We start from the raw sequence: 17,104 nt of genomic DNA, 5'->3' as shown, positions 1-17,104 counted from the left end.
TTCTTAAGGTGGGTATTTTTTTTGGAGTGCGCTTGCCAAATTCCCTCAATGGTGCTTGTGTGAGCACCAGCGCGCACTGGAGAGCGAGCAGATGCTCGAAAGCGTCAGCAGAGGGTCTTTCTCCAATTCTAGCCAAGCTTTTCTGCCCCCTTGTATTATCATTCATTGATTGAATTACTTCTATCGTGTGTTTATGTTTGTGTGATTTACAAGTATAGAAAAGGCTGATGTGTACACCTGAAACTGGATCAACTGCATGCTTTTTGTTTTGTTTTTAATGAGACCATTCAGTGTCCCAAAGATGTCAGCCTGGCATGGGAAGAGTTCTTGGCGACACCTGCTGGATTTACACATACATATGAGTCGGTTTGTCTGCACTAGTTACAGGCTGCTGACATAAGAGGTATAAAGTCAATAGTCAGATAACCTACTTTTATGATAAGATAACAGTATTTGGTGATTGGTTTCCTTACTTTACATACATACCTTTTTGATTTTCGATCCATTTCATTTATTGTGTGTTATAGATGTTTATAGATTGTCAAAAGGTATTTTCTGTGAACATCCAGTCCGAACTTAGTGACATTGTGATCATAATGTAGATGCATGTGATAAGGACGCTCACCCTTTTGGAGACGCCTACATTTCACTATCTTCGGTTTCGGAGAAGATCTAAACACCAATCAAATAAAAAAATTCTGCAGTAGCCTAAAGTACAATCACCCATTTAAAAAAAAATTGACATATTAAAGAAATGACAAAACATGGTTGGGCTTTAAACAGCCTTATACTCTCATATACAGGGATTTGAATGTGAACTTTAGACATAGTTTAACAACCTATGGGCGCTCAACTCATGAAAGAGGTGGAGATTTCTTCTTCTTTTTTTCAAGAGCAGTAGCAGTCACAGTTGGGCAGAGCTGCAAGTTCCCCTTTCTAGCTCTGACTCAGCATAAAAACCCATTTTCCAAAATGTAAAAAAGAAAACATTAATAGGGTTTATGGACATCCGGTTTGCACTCAGCCAAGTACCCGTATAGTCTTCTGTCCCCTCCGGCTGTCATGGCTCTCCTGTCGGTCCTCACGCCTATCCTGGCGGTGGTCCTGTGCGTCGTGATAGGCTTCATGCTGGTGAGGTCACGGGAGACAGAGACCACCTCCACGACCTCCCCTGGAGAAGCTGAAGGGGCACCAAAAGCGGACTTTAGACCGTGGGTGGACCAGGACCTAAAGGACGGTACAGAAACCAAAGGAAAAGACGACGGTAAGAGCTGAACAGAGGTCGGTTTTTTTTTCGAGGGAGTTGAAATTTTATTTGACTTGCAGGTCGAAACAAAGTATATGTAGGCTATATAGGCCACAACCATCTCTCAACACAAAATGAACATATTTGAAACTATGTGAAAACCCTTCATCAACATGGGCTCAATGTCTGCTGCTCTACACATTCATTCCAATGCTTGGTTAATCAATAATGGCATATGGCCTGTATAGGTATAGAGAGAGCGAGGGACTTTTCTCCATTTCATTTAATATCATGCAATTTTTTTTTTTACTTTGCCGATTCAGATTAAAAATACAAATATCAACAAATAAGTAAATATATTATACCGTAAACTTTATTCCTCTTGGAAATTCACAAGCTTCCAGCAGTATGTAAAGTAATTCAAATTAGCTCAATTACTAGCTGCAACATTAACGTGATGCACACCCTAATGCATCAATAATTATAATTCAATAATCTAATTACATTATTCTAAAGTGGGCCATTCTGCCTAATGAGTACTTTTACTTTTGGTATTTTAATTATTTTTGATGCTAGCTCTTTTATTAAAGAATTTTCTTTACTTGTAACCATATTCATAGACGCTGTATTGCTACTTTTACTGAGACAAAATATTTTACTATTTTCACTAGTGGACATTATCAAAATTATAGTCACATGATGCATATTAATATATGTTTGTGATTAATCATATGAATCAAAAATGTTTTCTGATGAATTATCAGTTTAGCCTTAAAGATGACTTGAACAAGAGTATTGAATTCACCAATGTCCTTGTTTCACATCCAACAAGACGTTTCATATGTGAAGCTGCTCCATGGTCCTGCCTTTGTGCCTCTCATTCTTTTAGAGGATGGCGATTGGGTGGACAGCAATGAGGAGGAAGACATTCTACACGTGCCCTACTCACCACCAGGTTACCCAGTGGAGACGATGCTGGAGAGATCCAGGGATTTTTACACTCTGATGAACCAGAGGAGGAGTGTCCGATTCATCAGTCCAGAGCCAGTCCCACGAGAAGTCATCAATAATGCCATCCGCACTGCAGGCATGTGCAAATTTAAAGAGGACAAATGGACCACTTTCAATCCGCCATAAACCAAAATAATAAAGAAAAATGGCAGAGAGCACCAAATGTTTTGGCCTTTTTAATTCTTCTCTGACTGCTCACCCCTCCTTCCTTTGGACAGGTACGGCCCCTAGTGGAGCCCACACAGAGCCCTGGACGTTTGTTGTGGTGTCAGACCCGGAGATCAAGCACCAGATCAGACGGATTGTGGAAGAAGAAGAGGAGGTCAACTACCGTCAGAGGATGGGGGACAAGTGGGTCCAGGATTTGGCCAGATTTAGGTGAGCACCAATACTTACGCCACACTCACACATTTATATTAATATATTTGTACTAGAACTAGTAACCGTTCTGCGCTGATATAATTCAATTCCCATCCCCTTATCCTAAATCTTAGCCCGACTTAAACAATGATTATCAGTCATCATGAACCAATGGAGTGTATAACTACATTTTCCAATTTCATTCTTGTTCTTATTTGTTATATGGCTTAGGAACATGATCACATGATGTGGAGCACAAACAGAACATACAATAATAACAATATGACACGCACGTCTTCCCCTTTTTTCTCCCAACTTCCTTCCTCATGCAGGACAAGCTGGATCAAGGAGTACTTGGATGTTGCGCCGTATCTAATCCTCGTCTTCAAACAGATCTATGGGATACTACCAAATGGCAAGAAAAGGACACATTACTACAATGAAATCAGTGTCTCCATATCGTGTGGCCTCCTGTTGGCTGCATTACAGGTAAGGAATAACATCACCCTCTGAAATATAAATCAGCCAGTCCCTGGTTTCTTGGTCATGAATGCCGTTAAAACAAGTATATAGAACTATGTGGATCTTCTTGAAAATGCATGCAATTACCGATAAATGAACATCTGTTCTCTCTGTCCACGTTCTTATCAGAACGTGGGACTTGTCACCGTCACATCGACGCCCCTAAACTGCGGCCCCCAGCTCAGGCTCCTCCTCAAACGGCCAGCCAATGAGAAGCTGTTGATGTTACTTCCTGTAGGTTACCCTGCTTGTGAGGCCACAGTGCCTGACTTGAAACGCAAGCCTCTGGATGATATTGTGGTCCACATATAACAGAATCAGTCTGTGGAGGAAACACAGAGAGAAGTCTTCTCTTCTTTGCCCGCAGCTGAACAATCAAGAAGATATATACCTAATGTGATTAGAATTTTTTTTTTTAAATCATAAAATCATATTTTACCATCCATTTTTGCTCATTATCTTAATCATTCACCGTTATGGTAACAGAAACAGGTGTATAACCTTGTACATCCCTATATGGGAGATAGTGGCCACAGTAGTACACATGTTTAATCATTCAAACAAGCACAAGGTCAACTTGCGCTCCTACCAAACAAAGATCTAAATGGTTTCCAGCACTGCTGCCAAGAATACGATACAATCTGTTTTCAGTTGTTCGCTCTGGGATTGCTTGTGTGATTTGTATTTGTACCTTTAAGTTAACTGATAACAATAACAGTTTATTGAATTTTCTTTTACAAGTATTCCTTTAAGTAGCTTAAGTAGCTGAAATGTAATGTCCTTGGGCATTAAATGAAGAGTTTGAGTTACATTTTTGTCTCATCATAATGCTTAGCGTTATTTGTATTATATGAGTGTCACTACATGTTTTCAGAAGGGGAACAACACCTCTCAATGAGTTCTTGATGAGTGGGGTATGGTTTGACATCTTTATTCTTTTAGCGCATATTCAATAGATCATTCATGATTAAAACTCATAACCCAGAACCAACCAACCCAACCCTGAAAGAACATTGCACTGGTGTCCCCCTGTAAAGTACTCATGTTGGGGTTTTTGTGGGGCCTCTCAGCTAGAATTTCCTCTTTTTACACCCAAAAATGATTGAACAAGGTGTTCACAAGTGAAAGAGGTGGCTATTATAAAGTCCTTTGTTATTCTTAATGAAGTCATCAAGTATGTTTCGCCTATCATCGTATTCATTTGACTGGTTTAATCAAGCTCAAAAAGCCATTCACACCATTATTCACACTTGAAAATTGTTTTATTTGTGAGCTTTAAAAGCTCTTGCTCCTGCTCATCTGTAAAACCACAGAAAAAAATTCACACTCTGATCTTCATTGCCACCTCTGGGGGTCAGTAGCGCCCAGGAACAGCGCTGAATCGACCAGTGAAAAAGACGAAGAAGAAGAAAGGCAACATTGCGCATGCGTACACCACGTACACCGATGATCAAGAGCTGTCTTGGCTGGATGCTAGCTGGCTAGCTAACGGTCTGTCAAGTCGCACACATTGGGCTAGAAGGGGGAAGAAGCGCAGCGGTGGAGAAGAAGAAGGGCGACTCAAGCGCCGCTACGAAATGGCCGGGCAGCAGTTCCAGTACGATGACAGCGGCAATACCTTTTTCTACTTCCTCACGTCCTTCGTCGGTCTTATTGTGATCCCGGCTACATATTACCTCTGGCCCCGGGATCAGAATGCTGGTAAGGCCCGAGATGTCTGGCTCAGTGCTAACTCGGCTAACTCATTAGCAGAGCTAGTGTAACGTGAAGTTAGCTTGTCTTGTAACGGTAAAGGCTCACCAACTGGCACTCTTGTTAATCTGGCTAGCTTGCTACTCGATGCGGAGAGGCTGTGTGACCTAACCCGACGTGTCATTAACTTGTAAATGTAAGTTAGCAGACGCTACAAAGATGATGCCCACGTCTCTTTCACTGTTCAGAGTTAAGTACAAGTGTTAACTCGGTTTACCTCCACCAGCTGTAATGTTTCCAATCACCGTCAATTTGTCTTAACGTCACATTTGTAACGTTAGCCTTCTTCGGTGGATGAAAACGAGTTAAGTGCTAGCTTAGTTATGCGAGAGCTTCAACCCCCAAAAACCAGCGTCACTCTCTCTGTTCTCAAGCTTGTAGCTTTATTGACCTTATCCTGATACACTCTTATCTCAGCTACGTTACAGCTATCTGTTTGTTAACAGCAGAGCATATCTAACATGGGTTATGTAACCAATGCGAGCACACTTTACTCAGCTGGTCTACTGGGAATAGTTGGATGACAAGTCGCCATTGATTTTGTTGATACAAGATTAAATATTGCATTATAAATCAGGTTAGTTAACACCATGGCGTTAACAGATACGATATTAATACCTCTGCCTGCTTGGCTAACATATCCACAATAATGATATATTCTCAGTGAGAATGTCACTCACCCATGTTTTACATTCTTAACTTCAAGCACCAGTAATCCTCACCAAATTACCGGTGATTGTGACCAGTATGATGCTACTAGTGTGTCTGTAATCTCTCTCTCTGTCCATCCTCTTTCCAGAACAACTGCGTTTGAAGAGCCTGAGGAGGGTACATGGCCGGTGTCTGTGGTACCGGCTCAGGCTGATGAAGTCGCAGCAGAGCATCGTCCCAACACTAAAGTGAGTCACATTATTTGTGAAGGGTGGATTATTACGCTCTTCGTCATGACAGCTGGCCCGAGAAGTCTTGAGTTGGTTGTTCTTTTGAATTATTCACTGTTAGTAGTTATTTATGGGGACTACGTTACACCTAATCCAAGAGCAGCTTCAGTCTCATTTAAAAGTCTTGACGTATGAAGAGGCAAAAGGACCACGCTGTCCACAGCGTAGGCAGACCCGAGCTTATATGCGTGTGTGGAAGCGCTCGTGTTTGGCTGATGTTGTTTTTCGTGTGTAAACCTCTAAGTGAGTGTAAACACCGCGTTGCACTGTTTAGCATTTCTCTTCACACAAACGTGCTTTCTCAGTGTTGTTTACTCAGTGTGTGTGTGTGTGGGTTGATGGAAAGATGGGTTTTCAAGTGAGGTTCAGCGTCTCTGGAGCATCCAGCATGTACATACATCAGTATATAAGTGGAATGAATCAGCCTCTCGGTGTCTGTTTTCCCACTGTATCATAATGCTGGTGTTTATTACAGGAATCCATCATGTATCTTTTTATTTTTTTCTGTTTTTGAGCCGCCCAGACAACTCAGGCCAGTGGAGCGGTTGTCATAGCAACATGCTGCAGAGTTAGGCCATAGGGTTTTTGCCATTGTCATGGAAACAAGTTCAACTTCAATGCATAACCAAACAACAACAATGTCAGAACATGTCCCGCCCCCTCTCTCTGCTTTGTATGCAGTAGTCTAATGTTCGTAGCTTTACATCCTGAAAGCTAGATGACATTGCAGATTGCTTCTGCTTCCCTGTCTTAACTCCAAACAGTCTGGTAAAAATGAGACGGGCCTGATGTTTTCCTCGAGTGTGTGTGTGTGTGTGTGTGTGTGTGTGTGTGTGTGTGTGTGTGTGTGTGTGTGTGTGTGTGTGTGTGTGTGTGTGTGTGTGTGTGTGTGTGTGTGTGTGTGTGTGTGTGTGTGTGTGTGTGTGTGTGTCAGACAGACAGACATACTTTTCCTGTTTGTGTGTTGCCATTTTCAGGAAAGCGGCCTTGTTGTTCGGCTGGGCTGTGTTCCTGCTGCTAGCCTACAAGGTGTCCAAGCTGGACAGAGAGTACCAGGAGTACAATCCATATGAAGTCCTCAACTTGGACCCGGTAAACCCCCCCCCCCCCCCCCCACACACACACATCCATAAAGTCTGCTGTATTCTACAAAGCCTCTAAAGTCCCCAAAACACGTTTGATCTTGTGCGCACACGATATTGGACTCATAACTTCTGAAGATAAAACGTGAGATAAAAATATAATTTTTCATCTCTTTTGAGGTAACGCTGTATTGTATCTGTTACTCACGCTGTATATATGTGGTGTGGTAATGAATTGTAAGTGTTATTCTGTCTCCAGGGTGCATCGCTGTCACAAATCAAGAAGCAATACCATGTGCTGTCCCTCAAGTACCATCCTGACAAAGGTGGTGATGAGGCCACGTTCATGAGGATTGCCAAAGCCTATGCTGCGTAAGTGTCCTTTAGGTCCTCACTTTGTGTGCCAGACAGCAAGAATGCTGCTTTTTTATCTTTTATTTAATCCGTCACATTGAGATTAAGATGTCTTTTCCAAGAGAAAGAGTACAATCAGCAAAATGGAAACTAAACGAAAATAAACAGGAATTAAAAACAATTACTAAAATCATAGTTATGTCCTGTAGTTACTAGATTTAAATGAGAGAGGAGATGTGAAGTAATTTTGAAGAGTTTTCTAATGAATGTTTGCATAATCACACATATTTATCAATTGAAAGGCCAGAATTTTGAGGTAATTGAGTTATTTACTTTTTCCACAGTCTGACCAATGAACAGTCTCGACAGAATTGGGAACAATACGGTAACCCAGATGGTCCAGGAGGTGAGTGAAGCCGCCCATTGTTATCAGTTTAGATGACATAATTGTGTATCACGCTATCTTTACTGCAGCAGGAGATTTTGCCTCTCATGTCCGTCTCTTTTTCCAGCAACCAGCTTCGGTATCGCCCTGCCGGCCTGGATTGTTGACCAGAAGAACTCAATGCTGGTATATTCTTATTGAATCTGTAATTTTAATAGATAAACCTAACTTGATTTGCTTGAAATGTTTTGTATTATACTAGCAGAGAGCCACTGTCATCAATAAATAATTATATTTTGCTTTCTCCTGTAGGTGCTGTTGGTATATGGACTAGCCTTTATGGTCATCCTTCCTGTGGTTGTGGTAAGTCATGTGCAATAGATGGTATCAAACAGTTGCCCTCTCTTCTTCTTATATTCCATATTTCTCACCTTTACTCTCTATTCCTTTTTTTGTGCATCCATGTCGTAGGGCACATGGTGGTACCGCTCCATCCGATACAGCGGGGACCAGATTCTCATCAACACCACTCAGCTCTTCATGCATTTCATGTACAAGACGCCCAACATGAACATGAAGCGTGAGTCTCCCTTCTTCTCATAATATACAACGAGACTTTGACCAGATGCACCCATAGTTAACAACCAGCAGGTTTCTGTTTATGAGTCTCTGTGTCCTGTCATCTCTTTTTGACTCATTCTGATTTTCACCAATTCTTCCTTCCAGGGTTGGCGATGGTGTTGACAGCAGCGTTTGAGTTTGACCCTCGCAGCAATAAAGACGCCACCATACGACCAACGGACAACATCGAAGTGCCACAGGTGATGACAAATGTCAATGCTTTTGTAAAGGTGTTTGTGTGTGAGCAACTTCCTCGGGCTCGCAAAGATTTGCATCCGTGTGAGGAATTCAAAGGGAAGAGTATGTGTGTCAATAAACAACCTCTCCTGTCTGTCTTGCAGTTGATCCGTGAGTTGGGAAATATCAACGTGAAGAAGAAGGAGCCTCCATTCTGCTATCCATACAGTTTGAAGGCCAGAGTCTTGGTGCTTGCCCACCTGGCACGCATGGACGTATCAGAGGAGTTGGAGGAAGGTAGGACAAGCTACTCTTAAGAGGGCCATGTCCGTTGGAACACTGCTTACTGATTTCCTAATAATATGATACAACGTGTGATACATGTATATTTGGGTTCCAGATCAGAGGTTTGTGGTGAGGAAGAGTCCAGCTCTGCTGCAGGAAATGATCAACGTGGGCTGTCAGCTTACCATGATGGCCAACAGCAGAGGAGGTACACGCACACACACACACACACACACACATGCATACACACGTAAGTCCAGTTTAATGGGAGCAGAAGTTATCACTTTGAATAATATTCTCACAAGCTTCAACCCACATAAGAACGTCTTTGATAATTCGGCCCCTTACCTCCAGGTTTCCATGCTCCTCGACTGGTCACCATAGAGAACTGTATGAAGCTGACCCAGATGATAGTGCAGGGTCTGCAGGAGTCAAAGTCACCGCTGTTACAGCTGCCCCACTTTGAGGAGGAGCACCTCCGCTACTGCATCTCTAAGAAGGTAACTACAGAGTGTCTGCACACGCAGAGAGAAACAAAGGTTTCGGTCGTGCAATGGGTCAATGTATATTCTGCCTTCTCTTCTCTAGTATAAAGTTCGGAGCCTCCAGGACCTGGTGAGTCTCAAGGACTCCGACAGACGCAGCATGCTGCGTTTCTTGGGGGAGGAGAAGTACGATGAGGTCATCGCTGTGCTGGGCAGCTTCCCTCACATCACAATGGACACCAAACTGCAGGGTCAGTCCGAACACTCCCGCTTACAAACAGACTCCGTTTGTCCACCAGCCGACCGGTGACATGTCTCCCGTAACCATCTTAGTCTTTTACACGACGACTGAAGACGTCACTGAAGTATAGAGAGAGGTGTATAACATAAAGGGTCTTTTGAGCAATGCTTTAGCAGTTTCAGATCAAAGAAGTAGTGATGTAGTTATGGGCCACACGATAAAGTATGAGCACAGTTTCTCTGGAAATTAAGTTTGAAAACGTGTGACGTTGTCCAGTTTACCCGAACTACTAATCAGTGAGATTTTAAATCATTTTCCACCAAAGTATTGTAGAACTACACAGATTCCTTTGGTTACTGAAAGATGTATTTCTTTTTTCTTTGCAGTCCTTGACGATGAAGACAGCAATAACATCACAGCAGGGTCTATTGTCACAGTAACTGTCACCCTAACAAGAAAACGGATGTCGGTAAGGATTTGTTTGCATTTCGTCAAACACTGACTTTATCCTACATATGAAGGAGTCACTAGAAACCAACATCTGTGACTCCAATGGATTTCTTTTTTTAAATGTTGCCTTGGAGGTGCAGTTCCATGGATGCCCACTAGAGTGTGCTGTGGACTGTAAGCATTGTGGAAAAGCATGAATTAACTGTGGCGTGAACTGTGTGTGCAGGAGGTGTTTGAAAAGGAACAGGACTCCACACCGTGTCTATCAGAGGAGGCTGCCGCCGCTGCAGAGGAAGCTGTAAGGAGAACACACACTCTGACCCATTTAGACCACACCTTCACTCTGTTTGGGTCCGATGATTAAAAGCTTAAAGAAGTCGTGACGTGCGTACCTGACCTTGTTTTCTATATGTGTCAAACAGGGAGAGTCGAGTAAAACCAAAACAAAAGTGTGGCAGAACAAGAATAAAGCTGCTAAAAAGACAGCCAAGTCAAAGAAGAAAAAATTAACCAAGAAGAAGGCCACTCCTGCACCTGCTAAAGCCAAGCAGGCCAATGGCAACGTGGCAGGAAATGTACGTGTCCAATCCCTTAACTATTCATTTTCATTTTAAAAACTATGCTGCGTGCATCATAAAACCCTGTTGTCAATGTTGATATCCCAGGAAGTTGCAACAACAACAGCAACAACAACAGCAGCAGCAACAACAGCAGCAGCAACAACAGCAGCAGCAACAGCAGCAACATCAACAACAACAGCAGCAGCAGCAGTTGTAGTGAAGGAGGAAGAGGAGGAGGCCTCAGACAAAGGCAGCGAGTCGGACGAGGCCGAGGCCGAAGCCAACAAGGACTCTCCCAGCGAGAGAGACGAAGACAGCGACAAGCAGAGCGACACAGAGGTGGACGAGATGGCTGGCGACGATGAAGAGGTCAGAGAACTTCAGTATCAGGGGGCCAGGCTTGAGCATGTGGTGAAAAGATCTAGTTTTGTGACGCGTGTTTAAGTCTTAATAAACAACGCTCGGTGAATGTAAAGGAAAGGGAAGCACTGCTTGTACGTGTACCCGACCTAATCCTCCACTCTTCCCCGTCAGGAGTGGGAGGCGTTGCAGCAAAGCATCCAGCGGCGGGAGCGGGCTCTGCTGGAGACCAAGTCGAAGGTGACGCACCCCGTCTACAGCCTCTACTTCCCCGAGGAGAAGCACGAGTGGTGGTGGCTCTACATCGCCGACCGCCGAGATCAGACCCTCGTCTCCATGCCCTACCACGTGTGCACGTTAAAAGACACGGAAGAGGTGGGTGTGCCGTTTGAGTTTGGATAACACGCAGGTGGCAAGCTAATGCCTTTACAGTACGACTCTGAGGAGAATATCATATGCCATTTTAAGATGAGATGAGATAATCCTTTATTAGTCCCGCAGCGGGGACATTTACAGGATTACAGCAGCATAGTGGATAGTGCAAACAAGAGATCAAAACAAGTATTATAAATAAGTAATAAAACAGTAAAGAATATTAGAGATAGATATATATAAGGCTGTATTATGGCTTATGCTTTAATCCGTCTGGAGTAGAAGGTTCTTAATGTGTGTGTGGCCTCCTCACACATCCTGTTGCTAGGCAACCCTTTGCACTTTTGTTGTTATTGTTTCCTCAGAGGAAGGTGTGTGTGTGTAAGTGTTTATTTTTGCACCTGTGATCCTGGCGTTCTCCGGCAACAATGATCGGCGAGGTCGAGGCCTAACGGGGCCCCGTGTGAGTGCACGACCAGCTGTGAAGGAATGTAACGACGACAGGTCGAAAAATCAATTAGTCCGTCACGTCAACACTTCCTGCTGTTGTTTTTGCCGTGCGGCTGCGTGTGTGACGGGCAGGTTCTTTCTTCGGGGAGGACACCGTATTCGCGGCTCATTCGCCGCTCGCCCGCTGAATAATAATTAGTCTCATTGTGCTGATAATTCGATGTTTGCTATATGTAATCACAGCCTGAGGGACTGCTGGTCTAATATTTACAGTTGGACCCCATCATCAGGTCATATTCATTTTATTCATTCAGAACCTTCTTCACAACAAGTCACCTTGTTTCTTTATGTGGTGGCTATTTTAGTTTGACATCAGCAGTGACCATCGAGCCACAACGTAGCATCGCCACATGCTTTACTGTAACACGACACTTAGTGCATCGAGCAATCACTCACACAGTCACGTGACTGCACTTGGAGTGCTCCTGTTAGATTTGACAGCTGTGTGTGTGTGTCGTCCCCCAGGTGGAGCTGAAGTTTCCGGCCCCCTCCAAGACGGGCAACTACCAATATTCTATCATCCTTCGCTCTGATTCCTTCCTGGGACTGGACCAGATTAGACCACTCAAGGTGACAAGAAGTGTGTGTGTGTGTGTGTGTGTGTGTGTGTGTGTGTGTGTGTGTGTGTGTGTGTGTGTGTGTGTGTGTGTGTGTGTGTGTGTGTGTGTGTGTGTGTGTGTGTGTGTGTGTGTGTGTGTGTGTGTGTGTGTGTGTGTGTGTGTGTGTGAGAGATTGCTTGGAGGAAGTCGGCTGAGACAATAGACCCCCGCTGGCCACAGCCAAAATGTACCAGCAGCTCGCTGAACAATGGTGCTAATTGCTGCCAAGGTGAGCTAAGGTGTGACTAAGGGGACTAACAAGCCATTCATTCATTCCAACACCTGATAGACATTTACATAGTGCTCTTATGATGTGAATTTAACTAAAAAGGCTTTATCTTTAATTTGTAATCAGTTACATGTTAATTAATTAAGACAAGGTGACTCTACATGGCCTCTGCTGCATATTCAGTTTGCAGTTTAAAATTAGATTCTTTACTGTAAATCAAATGTATTAAACATTGCACACTTTTTTTTGTAAAATTCTCATTCTCGGCTCCTAATCGACCACCTCGTTCTTGTCTCGGCCTCAGGACTCTGGATTTTATTTCTAGACCGGTCGAGACCACAACTCCAGGATATCACTAAGCTACATTGTCCCATTTATTTACTAACATCATTACTGTGATGGAATGTAAAAGGCAGCAATGTATCAATGATCTATGCAACTCTGCTTTTGTAATGGTTAATGACTAGAGAGTGTGTGTGCCGCTGTAAATTGACAACAACTTCTCGATCTTGTGCCGTCCTAGCTGGAGGTCCACGAGGCCAAGGCCATGCTGGACAACCACCCGCAGTGGGACATCCCCGACACGGAGGAGGAGGACGAGGAGCAGGAGGACAGCGACGGCATCGAGGAGAGTGAGGATGACGAAGAGGACAACGACTGAATGCGACTATATATATATATATATATATATATATACACACACACACACACGCTCAGCCCCCTCCCCTCCCTCCCGGTGGACTGGCCACCCACCCACTCCTGATCCCACAACAGCACCCAAGAGCAGCGAACGAGGAGCAGCAAAGCTGTACCCGCCACACACACACACACACACACACACACACACAGACAGAATCACCGGGGGCAGTTTATACACACAGAGCCCTCCTTCTTCTCTTCCATTTTATCTTTACATGGGCCGTGACCCCGCCCCTCCCTCCCTCCCCCACCCCCCCTTTTCTACAGAGACTTGTTCATTAACTTTCCGTTGCTGGCGGAAGAGAATTCTGTGAATACTTACCCAGGCCTGTGTGTGGGTGTGCACGTGAGAGTGGATGCTGTGTGTGTGTGTGTGTGTTTGTAACCCTGTATGTGTTTGTAAAGGAATGAAAGATTGACACACTGTGGACTGGAGGACCTATTATCTGGGCTCTTTTTCTCCTTGGAGTGGGAGATGTACAACAGCTAATTCCGTTTGCAAACTTAACAAAAACCCATGACCTCCGTATGGACTTCATGACATGGCTCTCGCTCCTAATTTAAAGAATCACTCGGCGCCAATGTTTTCCACACCAATGATACTTTCTATTGTACAATTAAAAACTGCAGAAGTGTGAGCTTTGGCCCTATTTGTCGGGGATCACGTCAACCATTGGGACCGTTTGCTCCTTTCAGCACACGGGAGCACAGTTCGGTCTCTTCAGTGTTTTTTTTTTTTTTTTTACTTTCTGCTGTCAAACCAGCAGGTCACTTGTCTGTACTTGTACTCACTGTATGTTTAAGGAGAAGTCTGCAGATAGACGCTGATCTCCACTCGGTTCCATTAATCACGCTCGTTCGTTCCCTGTGATTCGTGTTTTTCAGAAAGAGACACCTGGTGGTTGAAAGCAGGTGATTCTGGAAATGAATTGACCTCGAGTATAATGGGGGAAACGGCATAACTTGCAGTTTTCCGATTTTTTTAATTATTGAGTACTCTTCTTGTCCATATACTATATACAAGTTGTGAGTTTCAGTCTTTCTAACGGGATCAGATACTGATATAAATTTGTGTGTGTATATGTATATACACACACACACATGTATGTGTGTGTGTATATATATATATATATATATATATATATATACACACACATATCCTTCTCTTCATCCTTTTTTTTTTTCCTTTTACAATTGTAGCACATTCCAGTATAGACTCATTGTCCGAAAAGGCCTTATAAATACAACTGAAATACCACAACATACAAGTCCTTGGGTGCTATGCACCAGTGTTTCTTGGGAGAGCAGAAGAAAAGTTTTTTTTTTTTGTGTTCTTTTGTACCAGTATTTTTTTCTTTTATTTCAGTTTAGAGTTATTCTCTTTATAGTAAACTATCGCTCCACAGTCCTGGAATACATATCGCCGATCTTGCTGTGACAAAACCTCTAAAGAGTACAGCTTCGTCTGTCTTTTGAAGAGGATTGGCAGTCGTGCGTGACGTGTGATCGGCCCTGTGTTAATCGATCGCTGACTCAGCGCAGCACTCTGAAGTGTCCCCAACAAAAACAAACTGTTGAAAGTAACTTTAGGGTGAGACTAAGCATAACTTGTTTCTGTAGCCAATAAAGCAGGAGCTTCATTTTGTAATTACGACCTATACCACATCTCAAGGATTTCTCTTTTTTTGTTTTTCTGCCTGAGATTTCTGGCTATCCAAAAGAATCCACTTTCATTTGAGCTTTTTTTTTTTGTTAAAACAAATGTAACACATTGTCTTGTTTTGTTCCAATCTATATATATATTTTTTCATCCGTTATATTCCAGTGCAAAAAGAAAGTCGGAGCTTCCTTGTGCGGCTCTGGGGGCTCTCACTGTTTGTCAGCGGTATGAATATCTGTGGACACGCTCTCCCGACACCACATACTCACAAAAAACACATGCGCTCACTATACACCCTCCTGTAATTGCGTTCAAAGCCGGTAATATTGTACTCCGAGTATTTATCGCTCTGCAATAGAATGTAGCATCAGTGATTTGTTTCGCTGTGTGGAAGAAGAAAGAAAACAAAAAAAGAAACTGCAGTGAGGTTAAATACGACACCATCTCTCCCATGGCAGACCTTGTCCAGGCGACCGGCCAGCAGGCCGCCTCAGTTTGGACAAAACTACCCAATGACTCTATCTGCCACTTTTGTTTACAAAGGAACTGTCATTGTAAATGGAAAAAAAGTATATTATTTGTATTTAAAATCATTTCAAATAAAAACTTTTAAATGAGATGGTGTCATTATTTCCCTCATATAGGTAGCTTATTACACATAACATGCTTATAACATCCAGCGAGGATGCCTGTCATGTTTTCTTTTTTTGGGGTAATTTAATTAGTTTCACACCTGTTAGGGAACTTAACCATGTAGGTGGTTGCCACTGTTGTCCCCCTGTCTTTTAGAAGGATGCTGTCAAACTATTCTGTTATATGTATTCTACTTTATTGTGCTCAGGTGGTGCATATTCCTGTGTAAGTATAGGGGCCCAACGGCCATGCAGACTAGTTTCCTCTTAATGTGAACAGGTGTGGGAATTGTCAGTTTTGCAAATTCGGGGTCAGTTTCTCAAGATAACATCACGAGTAGACCACAATCCTCCCAATATATCTTAATGCCGTTACACAAGAGGCTGCATCAAATACAAAAAAATAATATTCTCAGGCTAACAGAAGGTAATAGTAAACATATCTCTAATATAAATTGCTATAACTCAAACGCTCAAACATATCTATCAAGGAGTGTTTCTGGTTTGTCGGAAGGGGGCTGAACCTCTTCAGTTGGAGTGCTCCTGTGCCGTCGCTGCCTCTCTGTCTGAACCAGGGCAGGTAATGAGGAACAGCCTTAAAGCCGCACAGGGAAATCCTCCTCACCGACAGCACCGGGAACGAATCAGTCGCGCGTCCCCCCCCCCCCCCTTTCAACTTGCACCCTCGAGGACGTTACAACTCCTGCCAAAAGAAATCCGTCGGGAAGGTCAAGCCGCGGACTCCGCTTCCTGCGTCTTCCGCAGACTCCGGACCAGCCCGCCGGTGCTCGCTCGCTTCCCGCGCCGCAACTGCAGGGGTGGAACCCGGACCGACCCATGCCGAGAGTTCGCCGGTGCTCCCGCCACTCGTGCTGCTCCATGCACCAGCTCAGCGTCTGCACGCGCACGGCCCGCGGTGGAGAAATGGATTCCCGCCCCGTTGAATCGACCCGTCGAGATATAGGTAACGACCCACAGAATCGATCCCAAAAAAACCGAACTTTCAGGCATCTCTTCTCCTGACATTGCCGGACACGTATGTGATCGCAGACTATTGAATAAGACTGCAGTGTAGAAGTCTAACCGACAACAAGGTCACCCCAAACTCACCTCAGTCCCTGCAGAAGTCTGTAGAGATAAATATAGAGATGCAATCTGCTGCCTGCTAATGTCATGATGCTACTTCACACTTCAAACCTAATACAGAGATTTCTATTAGAAATGATAAAATACTGAACTCGTCTTTGATTTGACATGCACTTATAGGCCTATGTGATATTGTTAGGGATCTTTTGTTTTCCTTGTCATCATGCCCACATTCATTACTTTCTCATGACACACCCAAAAAGTTAATTCCAGTGCTGCACGCCTTTGATAAATTCCCATTTGCCTGAAGTAGGTTATGCATACAAGTTTTTTTTAGTGCTCACATTGTATGATCCAGACAGTTAACCGTTGACCCCCCCTCCCTCAAACCAGACATTATTAGCTTGAAGCCTCAATGCAAACATGCAGGGTTAGTTTGCGTGCCATGTATGCAAATAGTAAAGAAGACTGCAGCAGCTCTTATT

General features: G+C 43.6%; 3 protein-coding genes and 1 long non-coding RNA gene across 6 annotated transcripts in view; 3 read left to right on the top strand and 1 right to left on the bottom strand.

Moving 5' to 3' along the window:
• Positions 1-122: 122 nt before the first annotated feature.
• On the bottom strand, positions 123-5,257 carry LOC142941572 (uncharacterized). 3 transcript variants are annotated; one of them, XR_012951487.1, is made up of 4 exons: positions 3,227-5,257; positions 2,457-3,022; positions 2,052-2,327; positions 123-1,227 (listed from the first exon to the last, which is right to left on the bottom strand). It is a non-coding gene; the product is annotated as an uncharacterized LOC142941572 (long non-coding RNA). The 3 variants fall into 3 exon arrangements; XR_012951485.1 differs by having other exon boundaries at positions 2,457-5,257; XR_012951486.1 differs by having other exon boundaries at positions 2,196-2,327; positions 2,457-5,257.
• On the top strand, positions 1,010-3,950 carry iyd (iodotyrosine deiodinase). The gene is made up of 5 exons (XM_076083531.1): positions 1,010-1,264; positions 2,136-2,333; positions 2,476-2,635; positions 2,950-3,106; positions 3,269-3,950. Exons 1-5 carry the CDS (start codon positions 1,063-1,065, stop codon positions 3,449-3,451), a joined length of 900 nt encoding a protein of 299 aa, XP_075939646.1. The 5' UTR covers positions 1,010-1,062; the 3' UTR covers positions 3,452-3,950.
• Positions 4,584-15,518, top strand: sec63 (SEC63 homolog, protein translocation regulator). The gene is made up of 20 exons (XM_076083530.1): positions 4,584-4,840; positions 5,691-5,790; positions 6,810-6,924; positions 7,174-7,286; positions 7,613-7,674; positions 7,781-7,839; positions 7,966-8,016; positions 8,125-8,233; positions 8,380-8,474; positions 8,616-8,748; positions 8,852-8,944; positions 9,091-9,236; positions 9,325-9,472; positions 9,849-9,931; positions 10,139-10,210; positions 10,335-10,487; positions 10,578-10,841; positions 11,007-11,207; positions 12,180-12,284; positions 13,066-15,518. Exons 1-20 carry the CDS (start codon positions 4,717-4,719, stop codon positions 13,201-13,203), a joined length of 2,364 nt encoding a protein of 787 aa, XP_075939645.1. The 5' UTR covers positions 4,584-4,716; the 3' UTR covers positions 13,204-15,518.
• Positions 15,353-17,104, top strand: part of scml4 (Scm polycomb group protein like 4) — a 15,126-nt gene continuing 13,374 nt past the window's right edge. The window contains exons 1-2 of the mRNA XM_076084020.1: positions 15,353-15,394; positions 16,299-16,497. Coding sequence (XP_075940135.1) covers positions 15,353-15,394; positions 16,299-16,497 — 241 coding nt within the window. The remainder of the gene's footprint in view (positions 15,395-16,298; positions 16,498-17,104) is intronic.

The sequence above is a fragment of the Anarhichas minor genome, unplaced genomic scaffold, assembly GCF_050575085.1.
Source record: "Anarhichas minor isolate MPS153535 unplaced genomic scaffold, ASM5057508v1 ptg000136l, whole genome shotgun sequence".
Lineage (NCBI taxonomy): Eukaryota > Metazoa > Chordata > Actinopteri > Perciformes > Anarhichadidae > Anarhichas > Anarhichas minor.
The sequence above is the reverse complement of the archived record's forward strand: the minus strand, read 5'-3'. Positions and strand labels throughout refer to the sequence as shown.